A 21,074-nucleotide genomic window follows, 5' to 3' on the forward strand; every position below is an offset into this window, starting at 1 on the left:
ACCTGCCCCCTGACCAGGACTTTCTGACCTTAGGAACCATGAGCAAAGATTAATTCTGTTTTTCACAGGTAACCATTGTAAAGCATGTGGGTGGGAACTGCTCTAGAGGGAGGATTGCAGATGAGACGGGCGGCAGAGTTCTGCACCACCTGAAGTTTAGATAGCAACAACTCATTTACTGAGGCCAAGGGTGCATTACCATAATCCAGACAGCTGATGACCAACTCCTGGACTAAAGTTTACCATGCTCTGAGTGGTAATAAAGGAAAGTCCCTTCTCAGCAAACTCATCATGCGGCAGCATGAGCCTACAGTGGACACCATCTGATCTTTCATGGTGAGAGGTTGATCGATCCAGACCTCCAAGTTTATGACTACAAGTTTAGATGAAGGGGACATACCAAGTTCTGTAGACCACCAATCAGAATTCCAGAGCTGTTGAGCCTCACAAACTGCATAATGTTTTTGCAGCATTTAGCTGGAGACAGTTTTTGGTCATCTAGGTGGCAATAACCTTCATCCCGGCAGAGAGAGAGTATTTAGTTTTGGCCAGATTTTTATCTAGGGAAATTAGAAGCTGTGCATCGTCCACATATGATATAAACTCAAACCCAAAGGCTCTGACAATATTGGCAAGGAGGGCAACATTGATGTTAAAAAGTGTAGGGCAAAAACGTGAGCCCTGGGGAACCCCCCATCCAATGTCATGGGACAAGATTTATAGGAGCCTGGAATACCGGTTTGGGTCCTGTCGGAAAGGAAATCTGAAAGCCACTGTACCGCTCCTCCATGGATACCTATCTCATGAAGACTCCAGAGTTACTTGGGATGACATGCCATTTCAAACGCTGGAGACAAGTCCACAGCACCAGCATTGATGGTATATTAGCATCGAGAGAGCATTTGATATGGTCAGTGACTACTCCCTGAGCTGTCTCGGTGCTATGTGATGCTCTGAAGCCGGACTGTGATGAGTCTAGAATACTATTTACCTCCTTTTATTTTATAAATAGTTTATTCATATGCTTCTCTAATATTGTCTCATTCAAAGGGAGGAGTAAGATGGGTTGGTAACTGGCAGGATTGGTCAATGCCAAATTGGCTTTCTTTTCTGGGTCTGACCTGAGCTCAGTGGCATTATAAAACATGGGGGGGCTCCCATGCAAGATATGCTGAATGGACCCTCACACTCATATCAGCAGGGGCTGAGGACCTCCCCCCAGTATGAGTAAGCCTGGCCCTGGCGTCTGCGGTGGCTGCAGGGGCATTTGTTAAGCCTCTGCCTGAGCTACCTTTCAGTCCGATGAAATAGTCCGGTATTAATAGATAGATTGAACAGGGAACAAATTGAAGGTGCAAGCAGATTGGCAAGGTCAGCTGGCCAGTGTTCTGGCTTCCACTGATCGAGTCTATTATTAGAAATAACTATCTCAGTTTTATCAGCGTTTAATTTGAGATAGTTATGACTTAACCAGTCTTTAATGAAGAGCATTGTACGTTGGAAGGAATCCGTAGACTCCTCCGTCTCGTCAATTGGAAAGGTCGGCTGCATGTCGTCAGCGTAATTGTACACCTTCACTCCCCTGGATTGCAGAGCATGACTCAAGGGGCTGATGTGAATGGTAAACAGGTGGGGGAAAGAGATGAACCTTGAGGGACACCACACGTGTTCTTAACACAGGCCGAGGCAATAGGAGCCGCCTAACAGATTTGTAGAGTGCTTCGTCTATAGACAGGTGTTCCGAGGGCTCTACCATTTTGTTGAGTTAGTTGAGTTCATTGAGTTGGATGGTCAGAGGTCCAGTGCTTGTCTGCAAGAGCACTTTAACAGGAAGGTACATTTCTGTGATTCAATGTTGTGCATTTTACCATGTGAAATGTTTCAATGCATTGTATTTGGATGGCTCTAAGATGCATGTTGACCTGGTCTTGGGGGCGTTGCTGTTGAGTTGAAGCATCTTGAAAGAATATGGCTTTGTTGGGGTCTGTCAATATTGTTCAGATTCAGAAAGGGAATTGTAATCATTGTAGGAAGGATGTTCCATAATGAATATTGTTCAGTGGAAGATCCTTTTCGGTGTCCAGAGTTAGCTGATGTGTGTATGTCTAGTTCATACTGCTTTGGTGGTTTTGTGGTGTTTGGTATTTGTGTTGTAGAACATGATTAGCTGAACTACATGGCAGACCTAACGCACCTTGGCAGCTGTAGAGGAAGGTAGGATGAGGAGTCCATAGTGATTAGACCAAGACAGGAGAGTGTTCACTCATACACGAACGAGGAAGTGGGTGTCATATGAGCGTGGACATGCGTGTAATGAAGGAATATGGAGTTGTCTGGGAATAAAATTGGAAGATATTCTAGTAGTGTGATAATATCTCCAAAAAATAGGATGCAAGACATCTTTTACATGTTTCCAGTATATTTCCTCACCTTCTAGTGTTAATTCAATTGTAGCATTCAGATTTATTAGAACACTGCTTCCTTTATGAATTGGGAATTCTGGGCTTCTGTAATTGTGTTTTTAATCTGTTAACGCAGTAATTTCACCTGCTGCTAAAAATGCAACATGGTTTGCTTTGAGTCAACAGAATCCCTGGTTGTGCAGGAATCATCTCACACATTCAGGGTGAGTCTGGACGGAACCAAAATGAGATGTTTGTGGGTCTTTAACTAAGATCAGGTTGAGTTTCTACTTTGTGCTCGCCTGTCGTGCCAGCCAGTTGACCAAAGGTGTGGTATGGCTGCTCTCTCTTCATCTAATCACCTGTTGACCAGGGGTGTGGTATGGCTGCTCTTGCGTCATCTAGTCGCCTGGTGACCAGAGGTGGGGTATGGCTGCTCTCTCTTCATCTAGTCACCTAGTGACCAGAGGTGGGGTATGGCTGCTCTCTCTTCATCTAGTCACCTGGTGACCAGAGGTGGGGTATGGCTGGTCTCTCTTCATCTAGTCACCTGGTGACCAGAGGTGGGGTATGGCTGCTCTCTCTTCATCTAGTCACCAGGTGACCGGGGGTGGTGTATGGCTGCTCTCCCTCTATATCTAGCCACCTGGTGACCAGAGGTGTGGTATGGCTGCTCTCACGTCATCTAGTCACCTGGTGACCAGAGGTGGGCATGGCTGCTCTCTCTTCATCTAGTCACCTGGTAATCAGGGGTGAAGTATGGCTGCTCTCTGTTTATCTAGTCATCTGGTGACCAGAGGTGGGGTATGGCTGCTCTCTCTTCATCTAGTCACCTGGTGACCGGGGATGGGGTATGGCTGCTCCCTCTTCATCTAGTCACCTGGTGACCAGGGGTGGGGTATGGCTGCTATCGCTTCATCTAGTCACCTGGTGACCAGGGGTGGGGTATGGCTGCTCTCTCTTTATCTAGTTACCAGGTGACCAGGATTGGGGCATGGCTGCTCTCTCTTCATCTAGTCACCTGGTGACCAGGGGTGGGGTATGGCTGCTCTTGCGTCATCTAGTCACCTGGTGACCAGGGGTGGGGTATGGCTGCTCTCCCTCTATATCTAGCCACCTGGTGACCAGAGGTGTGGTATGGCTGCTCTCATGTCATCTAGTCACCTGGTGACCAGGGGTGGGGTATGGCTGCTCTCTCTTCATCTAGTCACCAGGTGACCGGGGGTGGTGTATGGCTGCTCTCCCTCTATATCTAGCCACCTGGTGACCAGAGGTGTGGTATGGCTGCTCTCACGTCATCTAGTCACCTGGTGACCAGAGGTGGGGCATGGCTGCTCTCTCTTCATCTAGTCACCTGGTAATCAGGGGTGAAGTATGGCTGCTCTCTGTTTATCTAGTCATCTGGTGACCAGAGGTGGGGTATGGCTGCTCTCTCTTCATCTAGTCACCTGGTGACCGGGGATGGGGTATGGCTGCTCCCTCTTCATCTAGTCACCTGGTGACCAGGGGTGGGGTATGGCTGCTATCGCTTCATCTAGTCACCTGGTGACCAGGGGTGGGGTATGGCTGCTCTCTCTTTATCTAGTTACCAGGTGACCAGGATTGGGGCATGGCTGCTCTCTCTTCATCTAGTCACCTGGTGACCAGGGGTGGGGTATGGCTGCTCTTGCGTCATCTAGTCACCTGGTGACCAGGGGTGGGGTATGGCTGCTCTCCCTCTATATCTAGCCACCTGGTGACCAGAGGTGTGGTATGGCTGCTCTTGCGTCATCTAGTCACCTGGTGACCAGGGGTGGGGTATGGCTGCTCTCCCTCTATATCTAGCCACCTGGTGACCAGAGGTGTGGTATGGCTGCTCTCATGTCATCTAGTCATCTGGTAATCAGGGGTGAAGTATGGCTGCTCTCTGTTTATCTAGTCATCTGGTGACCAGAGGTGGGGTATGGCTGCTCTCTCTTCATCTAGTCACCTGGTGACCGGGGATGGGGTATGGCTGCTCCCTCTTCATCTAGTCACCTGGTGACCAGGGTATGGTATGGCTGCTATCTCTTCATCTAGTCACCTGGTGACCAGGGGTGGGGTATGGCTGCTCTCTCTTCATCTTGTCATCTGGTGACCAGGGATGGGGTATGGCTGCTCTCTCTTCATCTAGTCACCTGGTGACCAGAATTGGGGAATGGCTGGTCTCTCTTCATCTAGTCACCTGATAACCAGAGGTGGGGTATGGCTTCTCTGTCTTCATCTAGTCACCTGGTGACCAATTCTCATCTTTTTTTCACAGGAGCAGTCCCCTGATGCAGACCGCACTTACGTGGTAAGGCAAATGTAAAGCATCTCCTAGCAGAGAATGGTGTTTCTGATTAGATAAATGTTATTTTTTGACACTTCCTAAACTAGGTCACGTCTGTAAGTGTATCGCAATCCAGTGGGAGGTTAATAAGGCCTGGGTTTTCGATTATTCTGTCATGGCCATCTCAGCTTACAAAACACAATCTTATGAACTGATATGCTGGGGTAGTCTCCTTATAGATTGTATAATAGTTTTAGCACATGTCATTTCATGGTTGTAAAGATGTGCATGTGGCTACAATGTATTTTAATTAACTCTCCAAAGGCCCTTTGGTGCTGTGGGAATAAAAAGAGGGACTCTTAATAGGAAGAGCTAAATATTACCAGGCCTGAATTAGGATATTTGGAAACTAATCAATAAATGGCACCAAGTGTGCGCTCAGAGGTGAGATATTCCACAAGATGACAACCTTAACTGAGAAGCATCCAGTCCTACAGTTGGATCTCTGCTGTGGGGGAGTAGACTGTTGACTGTACACTTAGAGGTGTTGTGTTCTATGAGACAACCTTCCCTGAGAGGTATCTTACCTTACCGTCGGATCCCTTCTGTAAGCGGGTAGAATGTGGGCTGCACCAGTTGTACATGTAGAGGTGAGGTGTTCCACAAGATGGCACCTTCACTTAGAAGTATCCCACCTCAAAGTCAGATCGCTTCTATAGGGTAGTTGGATCACTTGGTCCTGATTGGGGTAGAAGCCCCTGATCAAGGGCCCTAGGAGAATCCAGTCCACTGTTCATCTACTTATTGAATTCACACCTATTCAGTGACATGTGATATACAAGATTTCTTTCATTGTCTGCAAGAATACAATACCAAAATATATAAGAGAAATGATATAACAAATACAAAAGAGGAAACAAACAAAATAAATTCCACAGAACAAAAGTTAGAGTAAGACTGCCCATCTCAATACAATCCATCAACATATCTTCTGAAGGTGTCCTAATACCTATCTTTTGCTTGCAGGCATTAAAGCATGGAGATCAGGCAACATATGGCCAACTGCAAAGGTAAGCAATGGGAAACGTCACATTCTTCTCCTCACTGCAATATCTGTACTATCTTCAGCCACATAGAAAAGCCATAAAAAAGCCCAGCATCACATGAATAGAAAGAATGACTGAGGCGATAAACCACTCTGGGAGAGTGGGGGGTAGATATATTATTTTTAGCACCGCACAACAGAGCAGCTAAAGTATGAATTTAAAATGGCCTGCTACTGCTGTCCTCCTCTGCACCGACGCTCTTAAAGTCTGCCTAGTGAACCGCTCAACCTTTGCACTATGGTGCACAGATGTGTGCATGCTCTTTTGCATAAGATGTGTACTGGAAGCCACCCTTCCAGGAAAACATTCTGGCCTAGATTTACTGACAGTTGAGGCAGCAAGGCAAGTTGTTAAGCTGTGTAATGTGAACAGGAGAGAGCTGAACTGCACCAGAAAAGGCCCTATAACTGCTGAGACCTGGCATACAACATTCTCTGTCCTATCATGTGTGGGCTTAGGGAGACTGGATTTGGGGATAGGTTTACAGACTGAGCAGCAATGGCTATCACATCCTCTGACAATGTTCTGTACATATGTCCTAAGGACTTCACTTGGGGGCAACCTCTGACTGTAATGTTCGTCTTTACATCTGTGGCTGTAACTGAGGGGGAAGCATGAGGCAGACCAGAAGCAGTCTCCAACAATAAGGACACTGCAACCTGCTTCCTAATGTATCCACTGAGGGGCAGAGTAAGGATGTACAAAGACTATAAGTTAATGGTTCAACCTCAGTGGATCAGCACAGAGTAAGGCTCAGCACCAGCCTCACACTGATGACAGATCTCCCTGATGCGTTCCCCGGTGGGCAGTGTGCGTATGAGTATAATAAAATGTGGGCACTTGTGGCTTTCACTAGTAGACGGTAGTCTGGCTAGCAAGTTCACAACACTGTTTACAGAGGTCTGTGATTTATAGTACTGTTTGGGCGGGGTGCAAATTTACTTTTAGTTATAACTAAAACTTTTGAATTTCTTATGTTTGTGTAGTTTAACTTTATTTTGTATAGGAATGGAACATTAAGTTATATTAAAATATGTTTTAAATAATAAATTAAGGAGCGGGTCCTCATGCCTGCTCCCCCTGTAACCGTACTCCAGTCCAGCTTGTCCGCAGTCCACTACTTCCTTGTAGATCTGCTGCCCTCCACTTTCCCTCTGCTTGAACCTCCTCTGCTTGTTTCCTGCCTTCTATTTTGAATTGTCTCCTCTGTTTTGCTTTTTTCTGCTTGTTTTTCTGCCCTATGCTTTTTTCTACCTTCTGTTTTGCCTTTTGCTGCTCTCTTTTGGCTTTTTCTGCTAGCTTTCCTGCCCTCTGTTTTTCTATACTCTGTTATGTCTTTTTCAGCTCTGTTTGCCTTTTTCTGCTAATTTCTTCCCTCTTTGCGCCGTTTCCCTCCTTTTGCCATTTCCCTCCTCCTGTGGCCCAGAGCTCCGCCCTCCCCCAGGACCTACTTAATGGAGGCTGCAGTGTGGCTACACAGCGGGTAAAAGTGATGCCTGTCTGCACCTGTCCTGAGTGCCTGGATCACACCCAGCACCAGGAGCCCTAGCCATCCTGCCACCCTCCACTACAGTGCTGAGGAGCTCTTGGACCTAGACATCACACACCAAAACAACAACTGCTACACCGCCTCCCTGCGAGCAACCAAAGGTCTCTTCACCTGCCACCCTTGCTGCTTCTCCTGCAATACAGGATCTCCAGTCCACACAAGAGCCTGCACCACACATCCCCTAAAGGCCATGCACAACACAAACCTCTCCAATGCATCTTGCTCAACGCCCGATCACTCTGCAACCAGGCCACGGACATCTCCTCAAACCCTGACATCACAACCACAGCATCTGACGGCTACACCAAGACTGCAGTAACAAACACAGCGGAGGCATTGCAATCATCTTAAAGGAAACCATCCGATGCATAAGTGAGACCACACACCTCTCATGGAACACCTCAACTTCCAACTACAGACCAATGCCCAGACAATGATAAAATGCACCCCGGAACCTTGACCAGCTTTCTGCAATGCCTTCTCCAACCTCATCGCCCCCCTAGCCATCGACTCCTTCCACTGTGTCCTAATTTGTGACCATAATTTCTACATCGATGATCCCAACAACACTAACTCCACCACCCTCCAGTAGAAGCTGAACAACACCAGCCTCACCCAACTGGTCAGTGTGATTCCCTAAATGTGATGCATCAAGCCTTTCCGAAATGCAAACTGTGCATTTAGGAAATGCTAATTAGCATCAACATCAATTTTTCAAAGTGACATGTGGCGCACACACATGCCATTAGAGCATGTGTGTGCACCACATGTGCACAATTACCTTTTTGGGGGGGTGCATCAGGTGGGCCTTAGGCCCCCTGGCACCCTTGCAATTGCATTCGCAATTTGCGAATGCATTCCCATGCATTCATTCCCATTCATTCATTCACAATTTGCGATTCGCTATTAGGTAATTGTAGGAAAGCAGGATCTGCTGTTTATGGTTACCCCCACTTTTTGCTTGATGTGATGCTGTTTTTAACTCGTCTGACTGGGATCCTGCTAATCAGGACCAAAGTCTAACCACTATCTCTTTAAACTGTTGAGTTATGTACTTAGGTGCACCCCAGATTGGATACTGGGGTACCATTGTCAGTCCCTAGTATATGGTGCCCAGTTACCCAGGGCATAGGTACCCCAGAGGTCTCCTATGGGCTGCAGCATTCATTATGCCACCCATGAGCGACCATTCAAAACGGAACTACAGGTCTGCAATTGCAGCCTGTGTGAGTTGGTGCATGCACCACTTACGAAAGATATAGGTTTACTATATCTAAGGGTCACTGCACTCAAAACCTATAAGTCAACCCATAGCAGACCTTTAGAATCCTGAGGGTAGGGTGCTTGGTTCTAATTGAGAGGGTGCTCTTGCCTGACACCCCTGCAGCCTACGGAGTCCATTCTCTCGGATTATAAATGAAGCCGCCATGTACTATATAGAGGGGCACCGCATAATCACGCAATGACCATCTAAAAAACGGCTGCAACTAATCCTATCATGTTTGGTATGGTGTAGGAGGTATGATTACAGGCCCTGGAAGAGCCCTCCGTTAGGCTCTCAGTGTTCCCGGTACCAGACTCCTAGTTCTGGACAGCACAGAATGGTTACTGCCGACCAGAGACACACGTCTGCCCTCTTGCTGCTGAGCCAGGCTTGAGTAGGGGAAGGCAGAACAATAGACATCCTGTCACAAGGAGGTGTGACGACCTCCCAGACAGGATTTAGTGTATTAGGGCTGGGTGGGAGAGCTTGCCAGCACCTGAAAGTCTGCATGAGGGGCACATTTAGTGATCCTGTGCATAGTCCAGTTCAAGTCAGTCATGGGAGCCGTTGGCTCCTGCTCTGGAGCGAAACTGAACAAAGGGCATTTGAGTAACCTCCCCCTGTCCAGAACCTCCTCTGGGTGGGTCCCCTGAATCTTTCTAACCCTTTTCCTTGGGTGCTTAAGGGCTTACCTGGGTGCAGGTCCCTGGATTCATAGTGGGATAAGATTGAGAACTGAAACCACTGCACTTCTATCGTCTCGGCACTCTGGACTTTGCTAGACTTCGTCTGGGCCTGACTTCCTCTCCCTTCCAGTCTGCTGCATCGTCTGGGCCTGTGCACCGTACAGTAACTTTCTAAGGCCTGTGAAGCAAAAAGGACAATCAAAGTAATCCCCCTTGGAGTGAAGGAGCCGCTCCCCTGCATGTGTAGGTACAGCAACTATGTCAACAGGTCTGCAGATCCCGAGCCCCTCTGGACTCCGAGAGCTCTGCAACACACGTGGTGGTTTTCCTCAGCTCCTGAAGCCTGATCTACCCTCTTACCAAGTTTGAGGCCAGTATTTCTTGTGAGGGTTGCAATAACCGAACCCCTGGGTACAACGTCCCCTCTGCAGTTGCAAAGGCTTGTTGACATCTTTGCACAAAGAACTTTGGGCTCCAAGTAGCCCCGACCTCGAGCACCTCCATTAACCAGAATCTTCAGCCACACCACAATATGTGCACCATGATCTGCCTCTTTTGGTGAGCTGTTTGAGGTCCTCTCACGACTCCTGTGCCTTTGGCCCGTGGGTTAATTTGAGAGTCACTTTTGTTTTCTTTGGGCTTCACTGATTACTCGGGCCTGCCTTGAGTCCTCTGCTTGTGGTGAGTCTCCTGGACCTTGCTGGACCCATCTGTGCCCTTTCTTGACTTCCTGTATATGTTGCATTTGCCAAGGCTTGTGGTGAAATCCTTTGTGGGACAGCTCGTATCCAGGTCCTGGTTGTCCTCATCATCGCCTGGTCCTCGCAGCTGCAGAGCCAAGGTCACTGTCATCCTTCCTGAAGCAACAGTCTTCTAAGTCTCCTGGTCACCCCAAGTGAGACAGACACTGTGTCCTCTGCTTTCAGGTATTTCTCTTCAATAATCCACGTTTCTACTCCTCCAGACTCTTTCTCCTCTTCCAGCAGAAGCACTTTCCTGTAGTCCTCCACTGAGTTTGACGGGGGTTTCCGACACCACTTCACACCTATGCACCCGGTTTTCCATCGGATAGGTAACTCGGGTATTCATTTATTTATTTATTGGATTTGTAAGGCGCTCAGCTACCCAAAAAGGGTTTCCCGGGGACATGGCGGACAGGGAGCAAAACAAACATGAGGCGGTCAGATTGAATTATTGATCAAAAAGCCAGGTCTTAAGATTTCTGCGAAAGTGGGTATAGTCAGTTTCTTGACGAATGTTAGAAGGCAGAGAATTCCAGAGGGAAGGGCCTGGGTAGGAAAAAGATCTCCGCCCCATTCTGGAGAGTTTGACCCTGGGTACAACAAAGTTGCTCATGTTACTGGAGCGTAAGTGAAGGAACATAGGGACGAACAAGGGTTTGGAGGTATTGAGGGGCAGTACCTGCCTTGATTTTGAACATATAGCTCAGGGTTTTGAACTTAATACGGTTCTCCAACCAGAGCCAATGTGTAAGTCACGAAGGTGTCTAGAACTAGGGGAGGTCCTGGGGATTCAGCATAAGAGTCTAGCTGCAGAATTCTGGACCAGCTGAAGTCTGCGGGTCACGGCCTTGTTTGAGCCAAGGTAAAGAATGTTGCCGTAATCGAGCCGCGATGTAATGAGGGCATGGACCACGGTTTTTTGTGTGGAGACTGGAGGCATCCATAGGATTTTTCTCAGCCATTTCAGAATGGTGAATCATCGCGCTGTAACTTTAACAGCTTGTTGGTTCATGGACAGTGAGTCGTCAATGATGATGCCCAGGTTCCGAACATGGCTAGTTGGTTTGGGAAGGTTGCCCATCTCAGTCGGCCAGTGAGAAGCGCACCAAAGGTCTCTCTGCTTGCCCAAGATGAGACCCTCAGTCTTCTCTCCATTCAGTTTCAGGTAATTTTGGGTCATCCAGTTGGAAATACTCCTGAGGCCTTGTTTGAGACAGGATGGCGCCAGGGCGTTGGAGTTAGAGAGGGAAAAATAATCTGGGAATCGTCCGCATAAGTGAAGAGAGTTAGACCAGCCTGGTCCGTCCGCGATGTCTGCCAAAGGTCTGACGTACAAGTTGAAGAGAAGTGGGCTAAGGATTGAGCCCTGAGGTACCCCATGAGGTGAGGTGTGGATTTTGGAGAGCTGTAGCTGAGACGATTTGAAAAGTGCTGTTGTTCAAAAAGGAGATAATCCAGTCCAGAGCAGAGCCGCAAATACCAGACGATTTTAATGTGTGAATTAGCAGTTCATGAGATGTTGTATCAAAGCCGCATTAAGGTCCAGCAAAATAAGTGCGACTGTCTGTCCTGCATCGAGGTATTGACGTAACCTCTCAGTGACTCCTAGTAGTGCTGTCTCTGTGGAGAAACCAGCACGAAAACCTGAATGAGAAGGCTGGAGAGTGTTGTTGGTTTCAGTGAACTGTGAGAGAAGAGAATGGACTAGTTGTTCCAAGATTTTGAAGAAAATAGGCAGGAGAGAGATGGGTCTGTAATTGGTCAGAACTTCAGGATCAGCCGCTGTTTTTTTCAGAAGGGGAGTAACCATTGCATGTTTCCAGTGTGCTGGAACCCTGGATTCTAGCAATGAAGCATTTAAAGTATTAAGAATCACCTGCAAGTGGTGGGTATCCAATTGTTTCAAGATGTGGATAGGGAGTGGATCTTTGGGCGAGACAGATTTGACTTTGTCTCAGATAATTTTGAGTTCATCAATGTTTAGGAGTGGCCAACAGTCTAAATGAGTTGTAGGAAAAGAGTGCTTAAGGGTGACCTCGTGCAGTGGGGGAGTGGTGGAGTCTGGAGAGGGTGAGACCAATGTTGAAGTTGCAGTTTGGGCAAGATTGTCACACTGTTGATCATTTAGGGCTAGATGCAGGAAGGCCATTACCGGTCTGTAACGGCCGAAATCGGCCGTTACCGACCACTAATAGGCTTTTCCTATGTAGGTGGCAAATTTACCGATTCGGTAAATACCGAATTGGTATTTACCGAATCATCATTTACCGATTCCGTAGTTACCGAATCGGTAAATGAAATGTAGGAAGCACTTTGAAGAGTGCTTCTGTGCTTACAGGATTCGTTATTTACCACCAACTATTAGTTGGTGGTAAATAACGAATACCTCTGTAAATGCAAATCTGTGCATTTACACCTGTGCCATGTGACAGACATACATGCCCTTACGGCATGTATGTGTGCCACATGTAGACACAAACACTATTCAGGGTTGCAACAGGGTGTCAAAGTGACACCCTGCCACCATTGACTCTTTCCCTATTTTACCGAATCAGTAATTACTGATTCGGTAATTGACATTCATTCCTATGGGCCTCCAGGCCCATAGGAATGAATGGCAATTACCGATTCAGTAATTACTGAATCTTAACGATTCAGTAATTTTTACCGATTTTTTATCTACATAGCATTTACCGATTCGAAAATACCGAATCTGTAAAATTCTGTATTTTCGAATCAGTAAATTTAAATTACCTACATCGAGCCCCAAGTGTTAGAGGGTTAGCAACAGTTTTAGAGCCTGCCAATTCTTTCACCACTCCAAAAAGACTTTTTGAGCGATTGGTGGATTCTGTGATGGTTTTAGAAATAAAGGTGGCTTTAGCCGTGTTGCATAAATTGTGGTATTTATTTTTAGCCTTGCTATAACTGAGTTTCAGGTCAGGTGCATTGCTTCTTCGCCATTTCCGTTCTAAAGCTTGGCATTTGGATTTTTCCGCTTTGAGGGAGTCATTGAACCATGGTGCTGGGGAACAATGGTTGATAGGTTTTTTATGATAGAGAGGAAGACAGAGATCTATGGCATTGGAAAGCCAATTCTGAGTCTTTAAAGCAAGAGCGCCAGCTTGTTGGTCGGCCGAGGGGACATCAGAACATAAGGCGTTATTTAAAGCAGTTAGGTCAAGTTTTTTCCAGTTCCTTTTAGAGGTCGTCCGAGGAGAAAAGGGAGGAGTGGCGGAGGTAGGCAGAGTGAGGCTAAAATTGGAAAGAAAGTGGTCCGACGAGCAAATGGGGATTGCAGGATTGCAAGTAATTTCGGAAAGACTGGAGAAGATTGGGTCCAACAGATGGCCTGCTTTGTGTTGGGGCAAGAGTTAAGTAGGCTGATGTTTGGGGCAGCTAAATCGTCAATGAAATTACAGCATGTTGTGTTGGAGAGGTCCTCTAGGTGTAAATTTAGGTCCTTAATGAGAGAAAAAATGTTGGAGCTCAAGATTAGAGGGGTGATGTGGCTGGGGAAGGTGGTGGCCCATGGTGTCGGATTCCCAGGAGGGCGATAAACAAGCAAACCTGAAAGCGTAAAGTTTGGATTGAGTGCTAATTTGAAAAGGGGGGCTTCGCAATTAGGGATTCTAATGGGTCAAATCTGCATTGCAGCCTGTTATTAAAAATAATGGCGATGCCAGCTCCTGTTTTCAGTGCTCTATCTTTCTGAGTAATGGCATAGTTGGATGGAAGAGCTGCAGCTAGATTAGGTCCGGCGCTCTCATGCAGCCAAGCCTATGTGAGAAATAGAGCATCTGGCTTTTCATCGCAGAGAAGGTTAAAAATGTCTAGTTTGTGGTTAGGGAGTGAGCGACAGTTTAAACTGAGGAACGAAAAGTTCTCACTGAGGGGAGCAGTGGGAGGGATTTGTGCGTTGTAGTTAATAGTGGAGGGGGCGAAGGCTGAAAATTAAGAAAGGAAAAGTTACAATTGTAGCACGTTTCGTTACCTGCGTGCTTGGCTGAAAGTATTTGACATCCTTTTAGAATGGGGGGGGGGCAGAGCGCCAGAATCTGATCTGGTGAAAGAACAGCTCTGCCTGGGGCTAATTGACCAGGGGTCGTGGCCCCTGGTCCCGTTCGTGCACGGACAGGCGCAGACGGGCTTGCCTTTGGCGTGCCTTCGGCGCGCCAGCTGCGCGCGTCCGCTGCGCGGGTTGCCTGTCGTCTGTTTTAAGTAGTGGACGGGCTCTAGGTCACGTGACCATCGGGGCTCTGCCTCTACTTGTTTCACCAGTAGCGCCTAAGCAGGGAGGACCATGGTATCCACCGGTAGGGTGGCTCTCCAACCTTCCGTCTTCCACAGCGCTTCTTCAGGGTGCACTTGGAAGGGTCTCTAATCTTTAAAAATCCAACTGTGACTTGCATATAGACGTGTATGTAGCACACATAGTGGCACCACACTGCACACAGACCCCGTGGGGTCCCTATTCGTTCACCTTGGGTGGTTACTTGGAGTCCCAGCAAATCTACATCCTCTCGACATTCTTCTGACTCAAATTGTGGTTCTTATGTCACTTTCTTAGTATATGGTTTTGGCGCATCCCTGCATATTAGCAGGGATGCGCCACTTACTGTGCGCCATGCCTCCGCCAACATTGGTGCGCCGCATTTACAATGTGGCGCACCAATGGACAAAAACGTGACGCATCTGTGCCGTAAAGGCGGCGCATTGCTGGAGTTGCATTGCAAGCGCTACGCAGCTCCAGCAAGGCTCTAGGGGGGCCCTATTCTTACAATGCTGCGTCAATCCTTACGCTGGCTTCAAGCAGGCGCAGGGTTTTGACGCAGCATGGGCTCAAAAGTGACTGAGTGAAATCTTGTAGATTTCACTCAGCCACTTTTGGGAGGCATTCTTGTGCCGGAATGCCCCCCACCCCCCCCAGCGCAGGAACGCCTCCTTCTGGCGCAGGGCTTTACAACGTGACGCATCTCCCAGATGCGTCACGTTGTAAGTACCCCGCACCATGGCGCATCTTTTGCGCCCCCGCTGCGTCACAAAAGTGACGCAACAGCAGCGTAAAAGGGGCACAAGGGGCTAGTAAATCTGCCCCTACGTGTTTAAAGGGAAGCTGGGCCTTCCTATCACAATATGGTTCATTTATTGCTAAAGAACATGTGCACCCTGTAATGTTGTTCTAAGCTCACGACTAACCCAACCCTAGTCTGAGAAGTGTCTTCATGCTCTCTTTTGTTTCTTCCTCACAGGCCCCAGAACTGAATTCCACGTGTGTGCACCTGATCCTCTCTGATGAACGGAATACTTTGTACTATGCATCACCCCCTGATACACTGCATTCCTTCTATGGCTGATTCTATGCATAACCCTCTCTGATACATTGAATTGATCCTACGGCTGATACTATGCGTGACCCTCTCTGATACGTTGAATAGATCCTACGGATGATACTATGCGTGACCCTCTCTGATACGTTGAATAGATCCTACGGCTGATACTATGTACCACCCTCTCTGATATGTTGACTACCCCTACTGTGTATTTCTTAAAGGTAGTATGCTGCCTTTGCTTGAACCGGCTTGTTTTTGTGATGCACATGTATTTTAGAAATAGGCTGCACATGTTTTATTATTCAGTTCTTCTGCTGGGATTTGAAAGAACATTTCCTACAAGGTTGATATAAACTGTGCTTTATTTGCTCTGTGCTTGGATAAATCTTATCATATAAATCTAAATTTAATATTTTAAAAACAGAGTGGACACATTCAGACAAAGCAAAGTCCCTGACACGTGAATTAGCTCTACTGCCTGAGATGTAATAAAACTTCCTATGTATGCTGGTGATGGGGTCCCCACAAGTCCAGCGATCTCTAATATATCACTGTGCTTCTATAGTGAGGGTAGGTTTAGGCACCACTGTCTCCCAATATTCCAGGCCTTTTCATTGAGTACAGTTTGTTAATTATGCTAATCACATTTTTTACTTTTGATTGCAGAGCAGCTATTGCAAAAATACTCTCAATAAAGATTGTAAGCTTTATTCGTGTCTCTTTTCTGTGCATTGTGGATACATATGCGTGAGCTAACCAAAGGTGATTGCCTTCCACCGGATGCCTGAAAGGGTCTAGAGCCTGTGTTCTGGGTTGCCAACATACCTGTTACTCTGTAAAGGTTGGGAGGGCAGGTGCGGCACTATGAGCTAGTCTTGATTTGGGCTCAGAGGTACTGATGTGGGATGGTGACTCACTTCTGACATACTGATGTTCTGTGGCCCCAGGCATAGTTCTGTTTCTAATCAGAATCCCTGCAACAACCCTGTCTGATACAATGAACAGATTCTACTTGTATTGCACCGGTTTTATCTCAGCACGACTAATAGTTTGAAGCTTTGTTTCGTATCACGTTGGATCTTCAATATTGAACTTGTTTCACCGACACTCAAATCTCTCACTACTTCTGCCAATCCTTCCTACTAAATAAGTGAACTGCCCCCTCTGTCACACCCCTGAGATAGCTCCCTCCAGGCTGCCTCCCACAGGATGGACTGGCAGGCATCAAGAGCTTGCTTATAAGCCCTCCTACATCCTGAAGGATAGTTATTGTGAACAGACTAAGAACTCCCAGAGCAATAAAATCAAAAGCTTGGAGGATCTCCCTTCCTCCAGCATCTATATCCAGGCAAGTGGGAAACTCCCGCGCACACTTAGCAAAGAGAGAGGCTCTATGGGCCTCATTTATGAAAAGTGACGCATCGCTGCGTGAAAACAGCGATGCGTCACTTTTCACTGCGCCCTCCTTGCGACACCAATAATGCGTCATATTTACAGTATGACGCATCATGGCGCAAGGAGTTACAGATACGTCAGTATTTCTAAAGTATCTGTATGGCGCAAAAGTGACGCATTGCTGGAGTGTGCCACAAAAGTGACGCAACTCCAGCAATGTATCATTTCACATGGGGCAAGCCCCGTGTGAAAGGGCCTGCGTCAGTCTTACGCCTGCTGTGAGGCAGGCGTAAGATTTTGACGCATTGGCGTCCTAGAAGTGGCGCAGTGAATCTCATAGATTTCACTGCGTCACTTCCATGACCCTTTCTGGCATCAATACGCCCCCCTTGCATACATTATACCTGGCGCAGGTATAATGTGGCGCAGGGGTTTACAAAGTGACGCATCTACCTAGATGCGTCACTTTGTAAATATGGCGCAACAAGGTGCATTTTTTACGCCACTGATGCGTCACAAAAAGTGACGCACCGGCGGCGTAAAAGTGACGCACGGCCTCATAAATGAGGCCCTAAATCTTTTACCCTGGCAAAAAGGTACCAATCGACACCTCCTTTTACAGTGTCCATGGGGCCGGGGGAAAATCAAAACATAGGGACCCGGGATTGTGATCACTAAAGGGGCTTTGAATAATATTAAAAGTAAAAGTAAGCAAAAATAAAGGAGCTGAAACAAAAATAAAATCAATGATAGACATACAACTCCTCCCCTTGACCGTAGGAACAATTGTGGATTTTGGGAAATGTACTAACTTGGCCAGAGTAAATACCAGATTAGGTGAGTCCAGGAAAGCGCCAGGCTTGAGACCCTCCTTAGAGAGGACAAAGTCACAGAGAAGACAAATAAAGTCCCCTGCGAGCAAGATTAGTTCCCTCCCAGTTACCCTCTCCCACAGTGTCTTAAGAGCCAAATCAAGCCGGTGGACACAAGTGCCCATAACAAGTCTCCCCCCCCAAAGCAGCATAGAAATGAAGTAAAAGGAATAGAGGGGAATCCAGGAATGACATCAACCTCTGCATCATCTGGGCCTCCCAGCAGAGGGCACAGATATATTCACTCTCAACTGCAACAGATGTGATCAGTCCCCCGAGCCCCCCCTGCCACCGAGGGCTCTGCAGGTGTAAAGCAGGAAGAGTGACCTTCTAGGAATGAACAAGGTGCTTGGAGGTAGACAATTTGACAGCTATTTACCAACTGTAGTCATCGAGGGTTAGTAAACTTAGCAGAAAAGTCCTTCAATATTCCAAGACAGGAGAGTCCAACCTATCGAGGGTTGTAGAGTGGCTGCTGGAGACGTAGGCAGGGCCGGGGGCAACGAAGGAGGTCATGAGAGCTGTGTCAAGTGCATGACTCCAGAGCACTCGGAAGAGCAAATCTAGTTGTAGCACCAGAGAGGGGAGTGCCTAGAAGGCAGCCAAGCGCTCAGTGGGGGAGCCCCGCCCACGGGAACCTGAGGTGACCACCCCTTTCATGCCTTCAGGCCTATAGAAATATCCCAAGGGGAGGGCAACTATACCAAGTGGGTCACATATCTTCAGTGGGTAGGGCTGGCAGTAGATCTGCCACAATACGGGATTGTTAAAATGAACCCCCACACAATCCACTGACCATAGTGACCTGCCTGAGTCCACCCAACTCACTCTAGGGCCACAATGACAGATTCCACCGCCCCAGCCTCGATGAGTTTGCAACTTTAGCCAGTGCACCAGCGCGTCTTTGAGCTCGATGAAGGTTTCACCAAAGAGGGTGGGGTGGAGAGTAACATTGCCCAGCATGGCAGCATAGGGAGTCTGCAGTAGATTGAGCACAGCACCAGGATCAATGGAGGGGGGGGGGGCGGAGAGTAACATTGCCCAGCATGGCAGCATAGGGAGTCTGCAGTAGATTGAGCACAGCACCAGGATCAATGGAGGGGGGGGGGCGGAGAGTAACATTGCCCAGCATGGCAGCATAGGGAGTCTGCAGTAGATTGAGCACAGCACCAGGATCAATGGAGGGGGGCGGAGAGTAACATTGCCCAGCATGGCAGCATAGGGAGTCTGCAGTAGATTGAGCACAGCACCAGGATCAATGGAGGGGGGGGGCGGAGAGTAACATTGCCCAGCATGGCAGCATAGGGAGTCTGCAGTAGATTGAGCACAGCACCAGGATCAATGGAGGGGGGCGGAGAGTAACATTGCCCAGCATGGCAGCATAGGGAGTCAGCAGTAGATTGAGCACAGCACCAGGATCAATAGAGGGGGGGGGGGGAGAGTAGCATTTCCCAGCATGGCAGCATAGGGAGTCTGCAGTAGATTGAGCACAGCACCAGGATTAATGGAGGTGGGGCGGGTACGTGACCTGTCCAGTTTACTTGAGACCGCACAGGAAGGACGGGCTACTATACTACGGAAGCCTCCGTCAAGCTCTCCAACCCAAGAACATTCCAAGAGGAACCATCACACCGGGCTCACCTCTGATGCTGGGGTCTGTGACAGGATGGATAAGGTTGGTGGACCTCTGCTCTACCATAGGTAGGCTCTGCTCCTGTGCGACCCCCTCCCCAAACTTATATGAGTCAGAATCTCCCACATCCTGCCAGGAAGGGGGAGAGCATCGCCAGAATGGGGTCACAATACTTAATTAGAAATGCATTAAGCTCAGTTAGTAACTACTTACTGGGGATGGGCCTCCCTCTACACAGATGGGGTAAGGGTCAGTTTGAGCTGACTCATTAAATTTAAAATGATTCCGAGTTGTGACGCAACCCCTTCTCTTTCCCTTGTGACTAGGGCTAGCCACCAGAGATGAAGTGGTGGGGGGCTGAGTGTGACCCTGCGCAAACACCCCCTGGCCTTCCCCCTGATCGTCCTGATCACACAAACCATGGGGCGACCCAGGAACCCAGCTAGAGGCAGGCGAACAAGGAATGGGTATGGAGAGGCTATCGCTGGATAAAGACAGCCTTGATTCAGCCAGCTCTATTTCTTTAGATACTAACCCCACCGCCTGATTTAGGGATCCCTCTGTAGTGTTAACACGAGTGCAGCTGGCGGGGGAGCAATTAGGTTGAAGACCCTATTTTTATTCCATGTTTGTAGCACCCTTAAGCACCATTGAGACCCCCTGGTTTCACACACAAATGAAGGATAACCCTTCTCAGCTGTACTCCAGCAGTACAAAACAAACACCCACAACAGTGGCCCAGGTGCAATACTAGTAAGTCACTAGGGGCCATATGTATCAAGCAAATTTGCATTCGCAAACGCCGAAATTCGCATGCGAATTTGCTAAATGGGATGTCTGAAGGAAGATCTGGTGCAAAATAAGGAATCGCCAAATTTGCGATTCCTTAAATGTAATGTATGAAGCTAAAAAAAAATTGCAAATTATCCCTAAGGAATCGCAAATTACCACTAACTTCAAGTTGGTGGTACTTTGGGAATGCCCCTTTTTGCATTTTTCAAAGTGCCATGTGATGCACATATATGCCCTTAGGGCAAGTATGTGCACCACATGTGCACCCATGATTATTTCAGGGTTGCAACAGGGTGTCCTTTGGACACCCCTGCACCCTTGAAATAATTCTCAATTTGCGATTAGCAAATTGCGAATCGCAAATTGAGAATACATTCCTATTCCTTCCTATGGGCCTCCTGGCCCATAGAAAAGAATGGGAAAGTATTCCTTAATTGCGAATTCGCAATTTGCAAATTCTCATTTAAGGAATATTAAGAAATCGCTAAAAAAATGTGGTTTTTTGATACATACTGTCGCAGGGATTTCTGCTCATATACAGAACTGTGCACAGAGGCTAGGAACCTTAGTGAATTAGGGTGTACCAAAACTCACCTTAGTGTCCAAAATCCCCTACCAGACCAGCAATCAGTGTCTCATTGGTACTTCCTTTCTCCCAATGATTAGACAACCCAGAACATGGACCTAGAAACCCTCCAGTAACGTGGAACACATGAGCACTCTTTCGTCATACAATCATACTAGTCCAAAACAGGGAGTAAATGAGGACACGTGAGCGTTTGAAATGTTTATTTCTAATGCAGTGTTCTCAAGCGCAGTATCTTAAATAATACGAGCAGGCATATTATAAGCAACAAGATTATCAGCATAGTTACTATTCCATAGAATACAAACGGAGCAAGCATGTTAAATGCTAAAATGGGAATCAGGCTAAATAACACATTAGACCTACCCTCCCTTGCTAGGATATTATATTATATCTAAGAAGGTCTCTTTGGGTTTATAAGAG

The 21,074-nt window shown here is 47.5% G+C and overlaps 1 protein-coding gene across 1 annotated transcript in view; it reads left to right on the top strand.

Moving 5' to 3' along the window:
* Positions 1 to 16,083, top strand: part of LOC147706634 (cell adhesion molecule CEACAM7-like) — a 179,576-nt gene extending 163,493 nt beyond the window's left edge. Inside the window, exons 6-8 of the mRNA XM_086933121.1 lie at positions 4,684 to 4,716; positions 5,719 to 5,762; positions 15,293 to 16,083. Coding sequence (XP_086789247.1) covers positions 4,684 to 4,716; positions 5,719 to 5,762; positions 15,293 to 15,305 — 90 coding nt within the window. The 3' untranslated portion in view covers positions 15,306 to 16,083. The remainder of the gene's footprint in view (positions 1 to 4,683; positions 4,717 to 5,718; positions 5,763 to 15,292) is intronic.
* Positions 16,084 to 21,074: the final 4,991 nt, after the last annotated feature.

Source organism: Lissotriton vulgaris, chromosome 7, assembly GCF_964263255.1.
Source record: "Lissotriton vulgaris chromosome 7, aLisVul1.2, whole genome shotgun sequence".
In the NCBI taxonomy this organism is placed as follows: domain Eukaryota; kingdom Metazoa; phylum Chordata; class Amphibia; order Caudata; family Salamandridae; genus Lissotriton; species Lissotriton vulgaris.